The sequence below is a fragment of the Dendrobates tinctorius genome, unplaced genomic scaffold (genome assembly GCF_039654945.1).
Source record: "Dendrobates tinctorius isolate UK_male_01 unplaced genomic scaffold, ASM3965494v1 ptg000005l, whole genome shotgun sequence".
Taxonomy (NCBI): Eukaryota; Metazoa; Chordata; class Amphibia; order Anura; family Dendrobatidae; genus Dendrobates; species Dendrobates tinctorius.
This window is the reverse complement of record NW_027361673.1, coordinates 6,731,317-6,748,046: the sequence shown is the minus strand read 5'-3', so window position 1 is coordinate 6,748,046 and position 16,730 is coordinate 6,731,317. Positions and strand designations below refer to the sequence as shown.

Sequence of the window (16,730 nt, the reverse complement as noted above, 5' to 3'; positions counted from 1 at the left end):
CACTAGGAGGCTGACACTATGCACAAAAAAGGTTAGCTCCTCCTCCACCGTATACACCCCACCGACCGGCAGGAAATTCCTCAGTTTAGCTTAGTGTCAGTAGGAGGTGGACACGGGTCTTTTATTAGACCCATATCTACCTCAGTGTGCGTCGTTTCTTTGCAGGTTCCGGAGGGATACGGAGTGAACAGTCACATCCGTACTCCCACAAAGAGACTATGAGTACGGCGTGTACTGCCACCCCGTATCCTCATAGGTCTCCGCAGCAGGACCAGGAGCCTCGCACAAGTAGGTGCCAGCCGCACGGACGGTCCTTGCCCCCCGCCTCCCACCCTCTCGCCTACCAGAGCCTGAAGGTTGGATGAGGCGCGGATTTCATAGAGACAGACAGCGTGGGATTTTCAGGTACCTTTATTGTAAGGCCCCCTGCCTGGGTGAGTATGTCAGTCTTCCCCCGGCGTTTTCTCTTGGAGCGGTCGCCAGGGGGACCACGTTAGGGTCCCTGCACGCCCCGCATCCCCCCACGGTCACCGCATCCCCCCACGGTCACCGCATCCATGCAGGCCCCGGGTCTTCACGGGCCTCGTTCTGCGCTTCCCCCCCCCTTTTTTTCATCTCGGCAGGGGTAGCGCTGGAGTCGGGCAGTTGTGGGCAGGTACGCGGCCCGGTGTTGCGACGCGTCTTCCGCGCCGACCCCCGGCTGACAGGCGGCCGCCGCAACTAATTTAGGCCCCGGCTTGTGTTCGGGCCTACCGCAGCGTCGCGGCCACGCCCCCCGCCCCTTTCTACTAAGCGGGCTTCACTCCCGCTCTCCCCAGGCCCTCCCCCCGCCTTTCCCTCTCCTGCCCAGCATATTATGGCTAGAGGGCAGCAATTATTAACCCTGCGAGGAGCTCCGCCCTTCCCCGGGACCCGCGCTTTTCTACAGGCAGGCGCCATCTTCACAGCCTGCCAGCCGGACGCAGCTGGAGAGGCTCCCCAGCCCCTGAGCAGTTTCTGCAAGCAGCTTTTTGCCTCTTTGGGGCGGCCAGCCGGACTTCTCCCTGATCTGCATCCCCGGACAGGTCGAGCAGCATCGCTTTTGGGGACACCGGACCATGAGTAGCTCTGCACGGCAGACTGACCCTTCTCCGCCCTCTGTCCCCCAACCTTCCGGCACTACCTCCAGGTTTTTCACAATGTCTATCCCTAAGGCTGATCGTACCCGCTCTTCGGCCCTCCCCTGCACCCTAGTCAAGTTCTTCGCATGTTCTTCGTGCAACCGCAAACTTCCCTCAGGTCAGTCCTCTCCCCTCTGCCTGGACTGTAGCAATCCAATCCAGCCCGACGCCGCTCAGGAGCCATCCATAGCCCCAGGGGTGAGTGAGCCCCCCTTGCCGGGTTGGGCCTCCTCCCTATCACAGTCGGTGGCAGACCTTACCAAGGTGTCTCAGTCCCTAGTAGCCGTTCTGGATAAGTTGCCCTTGGGAGCTTCTGCGGGACCTAGCACGTCCCAGGACGTCCCATCTGAGCCAGCCAGTGTCAGTCGCAAGAGACCCAGGCAGGATCTCCAGGCGGAGTCCTCTCCTCGCCCTACCTCACCCCATACTCCCCAGCAGTCTCCCTCTCGGGCCTCCTCTCCCGAGTCGGGTGAAGCGCTTTCGGAATCTGAAGGGGTCTTAGAGCTGGATTCGGATCAGGATGCGAACATGAAGGTTACGGTGCAGAACCTCATTGCCGCGATTCACCATACCTTCGACATCACTGACGCCCCTGCGAAATCCTCAGATTAGGAGGTTTCGTTCAGACGGGCGGAAACACCTTCCAGGGTGTTTCCCTTTCATTCCGAGTTTGGGAAGATTTTTACCAAGGAAAGGGAAGATCCGACTAGACGCTTTCAAAGAGGAAAGCGTCTCGGCGTGCTGTATCCGTTCGCTAAAGAGCTCACGGTCAACTGGGCCGCTTCTCCTTCAGTGGACCCTCCCGTATCCAGACTCTCTAATAATACTGTTCTTCCGCTGTCGGGTGTAGCGTCTCTAAAAGATTCTAATGACAGAATCATAGAATCCCTAGCAAAGTCTGCCTTCGAGGCGGCATCTGCGGCGGTATGTCCAGTCTTTGCTTCATCTTGGGCAGCAAAGGCTATATCCGCTTGGGCAGAGGACCTTCGGCAGGGCATTCTGGATAAGGCACAACCGGAGCATTTGGCCGATCTCGCCAATCAGATTTCCCATGCGGGGGATTATCTGCTTCCTTGGATGCCGCATCTTGCGCGGTTCAGGCGTCAAGCAACATCGTGGCAATCCGACGTACAATTTGGCTCAAGGCCTGGCAGGCGGACTTGTCCTCTAAAAAGTCTCTGACTAATATGCCTTTTCAAGGAGTGCGTCTCTTTGGGTCCCAATTGGACCAGATTATTAAGGACGCTACCGGAGGTACGAGTTCTCTTCTCCCCCAATCCAAGCCTCGCAGACCTCCTCCAAGGCGTCAGTTCCGTCCCTTTCGGTCTTTCCGCCGTTTCAATGCGGCGGAAAACCCTTCCAACCAGCAAAGGCCACAAGCACGTCAGGAAAGAAAGAAGGTCTCCTTCAGGCCCACTCCATCCTGGCGGTCCCACTCTTCCCAGGGAAGACCACCCAGATCTAGATCTGGACGGTCTACGTTCGCATGACTATCATCGGTCTTCCGTGGGTCCCTTCCAATTGGGAGGTCGACTTCTTTTCTTCAGCGACGTCTGGTTCGCCTCAGTAGAGGACGCTTGGGTCAGAGAGGTTGTATCGACAGGATACAAAATAGAGTTCGTTTCTCTTCCACGGGATCGCTTCTTCCAATCCCGTCCGCCACGGGATCCTGCCTTGATCCCGGGGTTCGGTTCGGCCATCGCCTCTCTCCTCAGCTCCGGGGTGATTGTGCCCGTTCCCGAATCGGAACGATTCACAGGGTTTTATTCAAACCTGTTTGTGGTGCCGAAAAAGGACGGGGCGGTTCGACCCATCTTGGATCTCAAGTTACTCAACAAGAGAGTTCGCCTCCGCCACTTCCGGATGGAGTCGGTTCGCTCGGTGATTGCCTCCATGGAGGAGCAGGAATTCATGTGTACCATAGACATCCAAGATGCCTATCTACACGTGCCCATATTTCCCGGACATCCGAAGTTCCTGTGGTTTGCGATTCACCACGAACATTATCAGTTCGTCGCGCTCCCTTTCGGGCTCGCCACCGCTCCCAGGGTCTTCACGAAGATTATGGCGGCGTTGATGGCCTTGTTGAGGATCAGAGGTCTTGTTCTTTTTCCGTATCTCGACGATATTCTGATCAAGGCTCCCTCCTTTCATCAGGCCCGCCTAAGTGTGGCGATCGTTCTAGACACCCTGTCCAGTTTTGGGTGGATCGTCAACCGGAAAAAGTCCTGTCTGATCCCTACTCAACGCCTTGTGTTTCTGGGCCTTCTTTTCGACACTCGTCGGTCAAGGGTATTTCTCCCACAAGACAAGATTCTTTCCCTGCAGCAGGGCGGCCGATCACTACAGATCGCACGGTTTTCATCTCTCAGGACAGCCATGAGGATTCTGGGGAAGATGGTGGCAGCAATAGAGGCAGTTCCCTTTGCCCAGTTTCACGCCAGGCCCCTCCAGCAGGCCATTTTGTCCAGGTGGAACAGGTCGGCTCTGTCTCTGGATCGTCCGGTTCGTCTTTCATGCCGGATCAAGCGGTCTCTCAACTGGTGGTTGACGTCTCCCCTCATTCTCTCAGGGCGGTCCTTTCTTCCCAGATTGTCACAACGGACGCCAGCCTCATCGGCTGGGGTGCAGTGTTCCGCAGTCACACTGTTCAGGGTCGATGGTCGACTCAGGAATCAGCTCTGCAGATCAATGTCCTAGAGATACGAGCGATCCTTCTGGCTCTCGTCCACTGGGAACGGCACCTCAAGGGCCTGCCTGTCAGGATTCAAACAGACAATGCCACAGCGGTGGCGTATATCAACCGACAAGGGGGGACACGGAGTGTCTCAGCCCTGGCGGAAGTGTCCAGAATTCTTCAATGGGCAGAGACCTTTGTTCCAACAATTTCCGCGGTTCACATTCCCGGTGTGGACAACTGGGCCGCCGATTTTCTAAGCCGCGAGGGTCTCGCGGCAAGGGAATGGTCCCTACATCCGGAGGTGTTTCATCTGCTCTGCCGTCGGTGGGGAACCCCGGACGTAGACCTCAAATCAAGGCAGAAGGGATTCCAGTCGTCCTCATCGCCCCGAATTGGCCCAGAAGGTCTTGGTTCGCGGACATTGTCAACCTTCTCGCGGACGCCCCCTGGAAGCTTCCCGACAGGGCAGATCTGCTGTCGCAAGGCCCGATTTGCCACCCCAATTCTCGGTCGCTCAATTTAACGGCGTGGCTGTTGAGACCGAGGTTTTGAAACGGGCAGGATTCTCTGATCGAGTGATTCATACCATGATCCGCGCCAGAAAGCCTTCCTCTTCCAAGATCTATTACCGTACTTGGAAAGCCTATTTCTCCTGGTGTGAGGCCAATGACATCGCGGCCATGGTTTTTTCGCTTCCTTCTGTTCTGGCGTTTCTTCAGACAGGGCTGGATGCGGGGCTTGCTCTCAGTTCCTTGAAGGGTCAAATTTCGGCACTGTCCATTTTATTTCAGAAGACGCTGGCCTCCCGGCCCAAAGTCAAAACCTTTCTTCAGGGTGTGGCTCACACAGTTCCTCCGTACCGAGCGCCCGTGGATCCTTGGGATCTTAATTTCGTTCTTGGGGTTCTGCAAGGTCCTCCTTTTGAACCTCTCAGGGATGTTTCCCTTGCCCTCCTTTCTTGGAAGGTGGCCTTTCTGGTGGCCATTACTTCCATCCGACGTGTGTCGGAATTAGCGGCCCTTTCTTGCCGCTCTCCCTTTTTGGTACTTCATCAGGACAAGGTAGTTCTGCGGCCTCCGCCCTCTTTCCTTCCGAAGGTGGTATCTTCGTTTCACCTCAATGAGGACATTGTTCTGCCATCCTTCTGCCCGAGCCCAGCTCATCCTCGGGAGCGATCCTTGAACAAGCTGGATCTGGTCAGGGCATTGAGAGTCTATCTAGCCAGGACATCTTCCTTGCGGAAGTCAGACTCTCTGTTTATCATTCCAGACGGTGCAAGGAAAGGTCACCCAGCCTCAAAGGCCACTATTGCTCGCTGGATCAGATCGGCAATTTTGGAGGCATACCGGGTCAAGCATCGTGCAGCTCCTTCAGGGATCAGAGCGCACTCTACCCGGGCGGTGGGTGCCTCCTGGGCGGTGCGCCACAGAGCTTCCGCGCTGCAGCTTTGCAAAGCTGCAACGTGGTCTTCGGTTCACACTTTTGTGAAATTCTACAGGGTCCACACCTACGTTTCGGCGGACGCCAGCCTAGGTAGAAGGATTCTGCAGGCTGCGGTGGTGAGTCCACTGGCCTGATGGAAGTTTGTTTCCCACCCCAGGGACTGCTTTGGGACGTCCCATGGTCTCTGTGTCCCCCAATAAGGTGAACGAGAAAACAGGATTTTTTGGGTTGCTTACCGTAAAATCTGTTTCTCGGAGCCTTCATTGGGGGACACAGCACCCTCCCATGTTCTACAACTCCTGTTCTTATGTTTGTCGATTGGTTACAGTTGAGTTGTTCGTTCTGTTTTCAATCTATTCCGTTACTTCTCCTACTGCTTTCTCACTAACTGAGGAATTTCCTGCCGGTCGGTGGGGTGTATACGGTGGAGGAGGAGCTAACCTTTTTTGTGCATAGTGTCAGCCTCCTAGTGGCAGCAGCATACACCCCCCATGGTCTCTGTGTCCCCCAATGAAGGCTCCGAGAAACAGATTTTACGGTAAGCAACCCAAAAAATCCTGTTTTTACTCGATCATAATGCAATATTTCAGGATTATTCTCTCAAAGTTTATCATATGCAGATAAGTCTGTTCAGCCTCCTGGATAGCCATTTTCACAATGTCCTTTATTTTCTAGGAAGCTTAGAAGAGGCGATCCCTTTACAGATACTGAGTTTTTAAGTTCTCCCATATTCAAGAACAGTGATTCAAAGCGCAATTCAATGAGCAGGAAATCGCTGGCAAGATACAACGAAGCTTTTGTTGGCTGTCGTTGATGGACTAAAATCTAGTAACTATTCTCACTGTATATACTGTAAATGCCAATGGGGTTTGTGCGGCGAGAGTAAGATGCCTTTACTGTGGGTTGAAGTTCATATGAACTAGGATTACAAATCACCACTGCGATATTTGGAAGTCTGCACATATTTGACTTTCTGCTGTGTCTGAATTACAAGGAAACAGCAGAAGATGGATTTTTAATTAGCACTCAATTGAAATCGTATTGCAGATTTCACAATACATGGGAATGTGTTTTTACAGGGGGGTTCTCCAGTGCTGCTCATGGCCAGGTGAAGGTGATGTTGCATCAAAATATGCCTGTCAGAATTCAAGCGTGATCAGTGCCTCTTGCCTCCCAATGTGTAAGGTACCGGTGCTAGAGATCCAGGTTATTGTTGGAATAATTGAGTATACAAATATGTACCAGCATTAAACCTGGTTGTAATACTGATCCCTGAATGAGCATGAACCTTCACACAAATTTAAAGGGAATCTGTCACCTCGTTTTTCTGATATGAGATGCGGCCACCGCCATCAGGGGCTTATCTACAGCATTCTGTAATGCTGTAGGTAAGCCCCCACTGTAACCTGAAAGATAAGAAAGACGAGTTAGATTATACTCACCCAGGGGTCCGGTCTGATGGGTGTCACGGTCTGGCACCTCCTCTAGTGATGACGTCCTCCTTACTTCTGCTGTGGTTCCTGCACAGGCGTACTTTATCTGCCCTGTTGAGGGCAGAGCAGAGTACTGCAGTGTGCAGGTGTCGGGAAAGGTCAGATAGGTCCGGCACCTGCACACTGCAGTACTTTACTCTGCCCTCAACAGGGCAGATAAAGTACGCCTGCGCAGGAGCCGCGGCAGAAGTAAGGAGGAGCACGTCATCGCTAGAAGATGGGATGAGCCGGTCCGGACCACGGCACCCATCTGACTGGACCGGACCCCCGGGTGAGTATAATCTAACTCGTTTTTATTATCTTTCAGGTTACACCGAGGGCTTATCTACAGCATTACAGAATGCTGTAGATAAGCCCCTGATGGCGGTGGCCGCATCTCATAGGGGAAAAATGAGGTGACAGATTCCCTTTAAATATCCTGGAACCTCTACTGCCATAGATAACCTGCTGAAGGATACATTCATTACCTCTGTAAAGTCTGCTGCAGAGGTACAGAAAGTAATAACCATGCAGCCGAAACCTACGTCCTGTCTTCCTTAGAGAAACTTTTACATGCTGTTCGCTAATAACGACACAACTGTCTTGGTGCTGTCATATTTGCTGCTGTAGTAGCAATGGTTCTGCATTAGTATACAGGATGCCAAAGGGGGTGAGGTTTAGCGCACCCATCACTTGACGTAAACATGTCATTTTTTACTTGGTGTAAACAACGCTGTTCTTCTGAAACAGTTTATTTTTTTGCTCCTGCGCCTGTTGCTGCCACAGGTCGCCCTCTTCCTTATATTTTAATCTAGACTTTTTAGCCAACTGTGCTTGTTCCTCAAGAAGACATCTACAGTAGAGTGAAGGACCACGCCTATTCTGCTAAAAGACTAGATTTATATACAGAGAGAGGATCATATCTCAAATCCCCTGCCCCCTCCACAAAAAAAGCTTTGATTCCAGAGAACAGTGGCATTTACTCCAAAGTAAAAAAGTCATCTAGTTATGGCAAGGGATGAGTCCTTTTTAAATCTTCAGAAAGGGGCCTCTTTGTAGGACCTCCAAAGTCACGACGGGATGCACTGCAAGGCTGTTCTAAAGATTAATCTCGCACAAACCTGCTTGTACATTTTGCATTGTTCTCGCAGTATTATTTAACATGTACATCTATGTATTTGTAAATATTTAAATGTAGATACATTCACATTTCATAGTATTGTCTGATGCCTTTATATTATATGCGATGCCACAGTTTAAAGCATTCCTCCAGCTTGTCTGTTCACAGATAATTGTGAGCCTATAGTCAGTCTTCAGCTCCATCAAGTAAAGCCAGGAAAAGCCAACAGAAGCGGAAGGCGCTATGTGATCTATTCAGCTCTTAATCCATGTCTACCTTATTGACCCCATTCTATACAATATAACAATATGAAATATAAGAGAAGTTGCCATTATGTACATTTTGCCACTTTCCATTCCTAAAAGGTTCTATAGATGTTGCCCTTGTATCTAGCATAATGTTAGATTTGAGCTTTTTTTCTAGATTGACTCATAAAATGTCTTTTATACTGATTAATAATTTAACAGTCTGAATCTTTATGAAACACTGTCGGGTATACGAAAGAAATGGCAAATGCAAAAATCGCAGTTTTTTTTTGGTTTTTTTTTTAGCACAGTAAGAATCAGCGGCTTTGGAGAAACTTGCTTCAGTTGTGTAGGTCAATATAGGAAGGTGTTGACGTTCATCTTTTGTCTCTTTACACTGTGTATTTGCCTGGTAGTATAAAAACGGCAGCTTATACATCAGCCACTGAAGAATTTTATTCATTGAGGATTGCTAATAGTAATAAAGCATTGCTTGTGTAGTTTGGGGCCACTTTTATTGCTAATGTGTGAATAAATGATTTGTTTTGAAATCTGAATGTTTCAGTGTTTTTCTGTTAATTTAATGTTTGGAAAATTTTGGTATGTAGTGGTGCTATGTGTATAGGAAAGGTGTTTTGGCCCTATTGTTTTTTTTTTCCTTTGGCTATGAGTGTAGTACATACAGTGCCTTGCGAAAGTATTCGGCCCCCTGGAACTTTTCAACCTTTTCCCACATAGCATACTTCAAACATAAAGATACCAAATGTAAATTTTTGGTGAAGAAATCAACAAGTGGGAGACAATTGTGAAGTTGAACGAAATTTAATGGTTATTTTAAATTTTTGTAGAAATTCAAAAACTGAAAAGTGGGGCGTGCAATATTATTCGGCCCCTTTTAATTTCAGTGCAGCAAACTCACTCCAGAAGTTCATTGTGGATCTCTGTATGATCCGATGTTGTCCTAAATGACTAATGATGATAAATATAATCCACTTGTGTGTAATCAAGTCTCTGTATAAATGCACCTGCTCTGTGATAGTCTCAGGGTTCTGTTTGAAGCACAGCGAGCATCATGAAGACCAAGGAACACAACAGGCAGGTCCGTGATACTGTTGTGGAGAAGTTTAAAGCCTGATTTGGATACAAACTGATTTCCAAAACTTTAAATATCCCAAGAAGCACTGTGCAAGCGATCATATTGAAATGGAAGGATGATCATACCACTGCAAATCTACCAAGATCCGGCCGTCCCTCTAAACTTTCATCTCAAACAAGGAGAAGACTTATCAGAGATGCAGCAAGAGGCCCATGATCACTCTGGATGAGCTGCTGAGATCTACAGCTGAGGTAAGACAGTCTGTCCATAGGACAACAATCGGTTGTACACTGCACAAATCTGGTCTGTATGGAAGCGTGGCAAGAAGCAAACCTTTTCTCAAAGATATCCATAAAAAGTGTCATTTAAAGTTTGCAACAAGCCAGCTGGGAGACACACCAAACATGTGGAAGAAGGTGCTCTGGTCAGATGAAACCAAAATCAAACTTTTTGGCAACAATGCCAAACAATATGTTTGGCGTAAAGGCAACACAGCTCATCACCCTGAACACACCATCCCCACTGTCAAACATGGGGGTGGCAGCATCATGGTTTGGGCCTGCTTCTCTTCAGCAGGGACAGGGAAGATGGTTAAAATTGATGGAAAGATGGATGGAGCCAAATACAGGACCATTTTTGAAGAAAACCTGTTGGAGTCTGCAAAAGACCTGAGACTGGGAAGGAGATTTGTCTTCCAACAAGACAATGATCCCAAACATAAAGCAAAATCTATAATGGAATGGTTCACAAACATATCCAGTAGTTAGAATGGCCAAGTCAAAGTCCAGACCTGAATCCAATCGAGAATCTGTGGAAAGAGCTGAAAACTGCTGTTGACAAACTATCTCCATTAAACCTCACTGAGCTCGAGCTGTTTGCCAAGGAAGAATGGGCAAGAATTTCAGTTTCTCGATGTACAAAACTGATAGAGACATACCCCAAGCGACTTGCAGCTGTAATCGCAGCAAAAGGTGGCTCAACAAAGTATTAATTTAAAGGGGCCGAATAATATTGCAAACCCACTTTTAAGTTTTAGAATTTTCATAAAAATTTAAAGTAACCAATAAATTTCGTTCAACTTCACAACTGTGTCCCACTTGTTGATTCTTCACCAAAAATTTACATTTGGTATCTTTGTTTGAAGCATGATATGTGGGGAAAAGGTTGAAAAATTCCAGGGAGCGAATACTTTCGCAAGGCACTGTATAGGTGGATGGCTCCTCCAGAGCTCAGCATTCACCCATTCAAGGTTTTAATAGTGAGTTAATACCAGTTTTATGTAAGTACCTTTTTTTTTTGGGGAAGGGGGGGGCTGCACACTAAAACTATTTTTATTTGCAAAAACTAAATTGTAATAGCACAGGTTAAATGGTATGGCAAAGTTATAGCCCTGGATGCGACACTGACAATTGTGTATTTTTGTTGTTTTTACGTAATAAATGCATCTTTAACCCCTTTACTCCCAAGGGTGGTTTGCACGTTATTGACCGGGCCAATTTTTGCAATTCTGCCACTGTCCCTTTATGAGGTAATAACTCTAGAACGCTTCTATAGATCCTGGCGATTCTGACGTTGTTTTCTCGTGACATATTGTACTTCATGTTAGTGGTAAAATTTCTTTGATATAACTTGCGTTCATTTCTGAAAAAAATGGAAATTTGGTGAAAATTTAGAAAATTTTGCAATTTTTCTACTTTGCATTTCATGCCCTTAAATCACAAAGATCTGGCACACAAAATACTTAATAAGTAACATTTTCCAAATGTTTACTTTACATCAGCACAATTTTGGAGACAAAATTTTGTTTTTGTTAGGAAGTTATAAGGGTTAAAAGTTAACCAGGGATTTCTCATTTTTACAAAAATATTTTTGGGGGGACCACATCACATTTGAAGTCACTTTGAGGGGTCTGTATTATAGAAAATACCTAAAAGTGACACCATTCTAAAAACTGTACCCCTCAAGGTGCTCAACACCACATTTAAGAAGTTTATTAACACTTCAGGTGCTTCACAGAAATTTTTTGGATGTTTAAAAAAAAATGAAAAGATGGTAACTCATTGCAAGCTTTCGAGACTACAAGCTTGCAATGTGTTGCCATCTTTTCAGTTAGCCATTAAAAGGTATCTCATATAGGTGACATCAGGGCCGGGAGATTCAAAAGAAGAACGCGAGAGCTGCTCCTTGCTGGAAGTGTCCTGTAAACATGGAGGACAGCGACCAGCACGAGGAGCAGCCAATGCAGCAGCCCAGACACCACCATCGCCAGCAAAAAGAAAAGAACAAACGCGAGGGCCGGTCCAGTAGCCACTCCACACAGCAGAGCAAGTCGACTGTGAGGAGCAAGTCGCCTTCTGTGGATCACCCCATGAGGGATCCGAATCCACCTCCCGAACCCGTACCTGCAACCGCGCATAATGGGGTAAGTGATCTACATGAATGTCCCCCATTATAATAGACTTCTTTCCCTTATTAGGGAAAGATGAAAGAAAAAACGAACAGGGAATGCCCCACCTGTAGCAGGCCGCTACCAGCAGCTTGGGATAAACTCTGCGATTCCTGCATACAGGAAGTTCTTTGTGATGAAACCCCGGATTATGCCTCGGATCTAAGAGCGGTAATCCGATCGGAGTTTCAAAGTGCCCTTTCATCCCTAAAACACAAAGAGAGGAAGGAAAAGGGACACAGTAGCAGCCTCCCAGTCAGAGGCCTCGACGTCAGGGGAAGTTACATCACATACTTCAGACACCGACTCGTCATCCTCAGATGAGGGAACAGAAGGTCGTCATTGTTTCCCCTGGATGAGGTAGACATGTTAGTAAAGGCAGTAAGGTCTACCAGGGGGTGGCAGACCCTCGGCCAGATAGATCAGTCCAGGACATAATGTTCGGGGGACTAGGCCAAAAGAGACACAGGGTGTTTCCGTTAAATGAAAATGTACAGGGCCTGATAAAAAAAAAAGGATGGGAGAGACCAGATAGGAAGAACTCCACGGTTCCCTCCCTTAAAAGAAAATACCCTTTTGACGAGGAGGCGTCCACGTCCTGGGACAGAACTCCGAAGTTAGACGTGGCGGTCGCCAAAGCCTCAAAAAAATTTGCACTCCCCTTTGAGGATATGGGTACTCTAAAGGACCCATTAGACAAGAAAGCTGATACTTTCCTCAAGGGCACTTGGGAATCAGCAGGAGGAAATCTTAGGCCAGCGATAGCGGCAACTTGTACCTCCAGAGCCCTCATGGTGTGGGTGGACCAACTAGAGAAGCAGCCAAGGGAAGGTACACCCAGGGAGAAGATCCTGGAATCCATTCCCGTGATAAGCGGAGCGGCAGCCTTCTTAGCCGACTCTTCGGCTGATTCGGTAAGGTTGTCATCCAAAACGGCAGCCCTGTCAAAAGCAGCCCGAAGAACGCTGTGGCTTAAATGTTGGCCTGGGGACATACAGACTAAGATGAAACTGCCATCCCTTGTGAAGGGAAATTCCTATTTGGAGAGACATTGGATGACATCCTCCAAAAGGCGGGGGATAAAAAGAAGGGATTCCCAAATTTAGGCCCAACAGTCTTTAAAAGGTCCTTTCGAAACAAAGTTTTTTCAGAGGAGACCCCCGAGAGAACAGAAGTGGGACGATAGACAGGGGGTTCTTCTTTGGTAACTCGTCCCGAGACAAAAAGCCCTCCAAGTGACTGTTTGCCCAGGGTGTGAGGGAGGCTAAGCTTTTTTTCTCCCAGCCTGGAGGAAAATATCGAACAACCCTTGGTTATTAAATCTGATAGGATCAGGGTTAAGGATAGACTTTCTCTCTCTCTCCCACCTCAAAAATAAGTAGTGACCCCACTAAGATCATCAGTAACAGAACAAGAAGCCCTCGAAAAGAGGTCCTAAGCCTGTTGAACAAAAGAGTCCTCCAGGAGGTTCCCCCGCGGGAGAAAGGCAGAGGATTCTACTCGCCTCTCTTTCTAGTAACCAAACCGGACGGTACCTTCCGGACAATTTTAAATCTAAAGAGGCTGAACGATTATGTCAAAAACGAGAAATTCAAAATGTAGTCGCTCAAGACAACCATCAAAATTCTCTTTCCACATTGTTTCATGGTAGTATTAGACCTCAACGATGCCTACGATCACGTTCCCATCCACAAAGACTCCCGAGAGTACCTCAGACTTGCGGTCTCCATAGGAGGCGAATTAAGGGAGTTTCATTACAAGGCCCTGCCATTTGGAATTTCGGTAGCCCCGCGAATCTTCACGAAATTAGTGGCGGAGATGATGGCTCACTTAAGAGAACAAGATGTTTTAATAGTCCCATATCTGGACATAGTAACATAGTTTTGAAGGCTGAAGGAAGACCTTATGTCCATTTAGTTCAGCCTATTTTTAGTGCAGCTGTTCTGCATTGTTGATCCTGGGGAAGGCAAAAAACCCACAGAGTAGAAGCCAATTTTCTCCATAGGGAAAAAAATTATTTCCCCTAAGCTGGGTCAACCATCTGCCTATAATGTTATTCGTAACCTTCTATATTGTTACTCACAAGAAAAGCATCCATTCCTTTCTTAAATTCATTCAGTGAGTTGGCCATCACCACTTCCTCAGGAAGAGAATTCCAGAGCCTCACTGCTCTTACCGTGAAGAACCCTCTTCTATGCTGGTGCAGAAATGCTTTCCTCCAAACGAAGAGAATGCCCCCTTGTTCTTGTCACAGTCCTTGGTACAAACAGTTCATTGGAAAGATCTCTGTATTGCCCTCTGATATACTTGTACATATATATTAAGTCTCCCCTAAGTCTTCTCTTTTCTAGAGTAAATAGACCTAACTTTGATAACCTTTCTGGGTATTGTAGTGAACCAACTCCATTTATCATTTTAGTAGCCCGCCTTTGAACCCTTTCAAGTTCAGTAATGTCTTTCTTGAGCACTGGCATCCAAAATTGCACACAATACTCCAAGTGTGGTCTGACGAGTGATTTGTACAGAGGGAGAATTATGTTTTCATCTCGTGTCCCCAAACCTCTTCTAATGCATCCCATGACCCTATTTGCTTTGGTGGCAGCTGCCTGACACTGAGCACTCCAATTTACCTTCTTATTGACTAAGATGCCTAAGTCTTTTTCCATGTCTGATTTCCCCAGCAGTTTCCCATTTAGTAAGTAATTGTAGCATCTGTTTCTCCTTCCCATGTGCATAACCTTACACTTATCTGTGTTAAACCTCATTTGCCATTTTTCAGCCCAATTCTCCAATTTACTCAAATCTGTCTGTAGTTGCAAACTGTCCTCCTTTGTGTTAACTACCTTACATAGTTTTGTATCATCTGCAAATACTGATATTTTACTGTGTAAGCCATCCACTAGATCATTAATAAATATATTAAATAGTAGGGGGCCCAATACAGAACCCTGTGGTACCCCACTAGTAACCCTGGCCCAATCTGAGTATGCACCATTAATAACCACTCTTTGTTTTCTATCACTAAGCCAGCTACCTACCCATCTACACACATTTTCCCCTAGCCCAAGCTTTCTCATCTTACTTACCAATCTTTTATGTGGGACAGTGTCAAATGCTTTAGAGAAGTCGAGATAAATGACATCCAATGATTCTCCTTGGTCCATTTGAGAGCTTACATCCTCATAGAAGCTGATCAGGTTAGTTTGACAGGAGCGATCCTTCATAAATCCATGTTGATATGGAATTAAACATTTATTAACATTGAGATATTCCATAATGGTATCCCTTAGAAACCCTTCAAAAATTTTACCCACAACAGATGTTAAGCTTACCCTTTTTGAATATTGGTACCACATTTGCTTGCCGCCAATTAAAAGGAACAGACCCTGTTTCTATAGAGTATTTAAATATAAGGAATAGAGACCTGACTATCACATTACTAAACTCCCTTAATACCCGAGGGTGAATGCTATCAGGGCCTGGTGATTTGTCAATTTTAATCTTACTAAGACGGTTCTGCACTTCTTCCTGGGTTACTGGATGACTTTTTAATAGCGAGCAACTCGGCCCAAAGATGCAGGGGACAGAGTGATGGACACTCTAAAAAACCTCGACTGGCTCTTAAACCTGAAAAAAATCAAGGCTGTATCCCAGAAAAGTCCAGGAGTTCCTAGGCCTGACACTGGACTCCAACACCCAGGAGTGTTACCTGCCAGAACAAAAAAAAGGAGAGGATCGCTCAGATGGTAGCAAGAGCGACACAGAACCCTTCCATGACGCTAAGGAAAGCAATGTCACTATTAGGGTCCCTCTCCGCTTGCCTGCCGGCGGTCCAGTGGGCGCAGCTACATACGAGAGATCTCCAATGGGATGTTTTAGCCAACCAGTCAGCTTTAAGAGGTCACTTGGAAGGTTATGTCACACTACACTCCAAAACTATTTGTTCCCTAGCTTGGTGGGGAAACAGACAACCTATCCAAAGGGATTCCCTGGGTGATAAGTCACACACACAATCACCATGGATGCCAGTCCCAAGGGATGGGGAGCGCATATGAGCAACAGGGTGGCTCAGGAGGCATGGGGAGGTCAGGAACTAGAAGCCTCCTCAAACCAAAAGGAACTGTTGGCAGTAGGCTACACCCTAACTTTCTACCGATATTAAAGGGACATCATGTCCGCATATTTTTAGGACAATCGAGTGACAGTGGCCTACATAAATCATCAAGGGGGAACCAGGTCCACAACACTAATGAACACATCCTCACGCTAGCCAAGGAAAACCTACTATCCCTATCTGCACTACACATACGGGGAGCAGAAAACCAGACAGCAGACTTTCTAAGTCGCACCCAGCTACATCAAGGGGAGTGGGTTCTAAAACAGTCCATTTTTCGGAAGATTGTAAAAATGTGGGGAACCCCGGACATGGATCTGTTTGCCGACCACAGAAACAAAAAAGTGGAAGCATTTTGTTCCCTAGTCCCCAGGGGGAATCCCCGGACCATGGAGGCGTTTATGCTTCCATGGACGCAGGGCCTAATGTATGCCTTTCCGCCGCCCATTCTCATTCCGGCAGTCATAAGGAAAGTCAGAGAAGACAGGGCACGAATGATACTAATAGCCCCGTTTTGGCCAAAAAGAACTTGGTTTTCCTGGCTGAGAATACTGTCAATAACCGACCCCTGGGTTCTACCAGATCTCCCCGACCTTCTGTCCCAAGGTCCCGTGTTACACCCTCGGGCAGTGAACCTCCATTTAACAGCATGGAATTTGAAAGGGCACTGCTGAGGGGGAGGGGGTTCTCAGAAAACCTGGTTTCCACGCTACAAAAGAGTAGGAAACCGATCACAACCAGGGCCTATGGTAGAACTTGGAGGAAATTTCTATCCAGCTCCGGGGTAAGGGTTCAGGATGGAGTACAAATTGACAAAATTCTCGAATTCCTGCAAAAAGGGTTAGAGCAGGGGCTGGCAACTAATACATTGAAGGTACAGATAGCGGCTCTAGGTGCCCTTTATAACGAGGATGTGGCAGGCAACCCATGGGTGGCACGGTTTTTGAGGGCTGC

General features: G+C 47.5%; 1 protein-coding gene across 6 annotated transcripts in view; it reads left to right on the top strand.

The window, feature by feature from the left end:
• Window positions 1-6,678, top strand: part of SGO1 (shugoshin 1) — a 53,286-nt gene extending 46,608 nt beyond the window's left edge. For 3 of the 6 annotated variants that reach the window (XM_073568176.1, XM_073568194.1, XM_073568184.1), the window contains exon 10: window positions 5,959-6,677. In XM_073568176.1, coding sequence (XP_073424277.1) covers window positions 5,959-6,097 — 139 coding nt within the window. In that variant the 3' untranslated portion in view covers window positions 6,098-6,677. Of the gene's footprint in view, window positions 1-5,958 lie in introns of all 6 variants that reach the window. The other 3 variants (XM_073568166.1, XM_073568212.1, XM_073568205.1) reach the window with 2 other exon arrangements.
• Window positions 6,679-16,730: the final 10,052 nt, after the last annotated feature.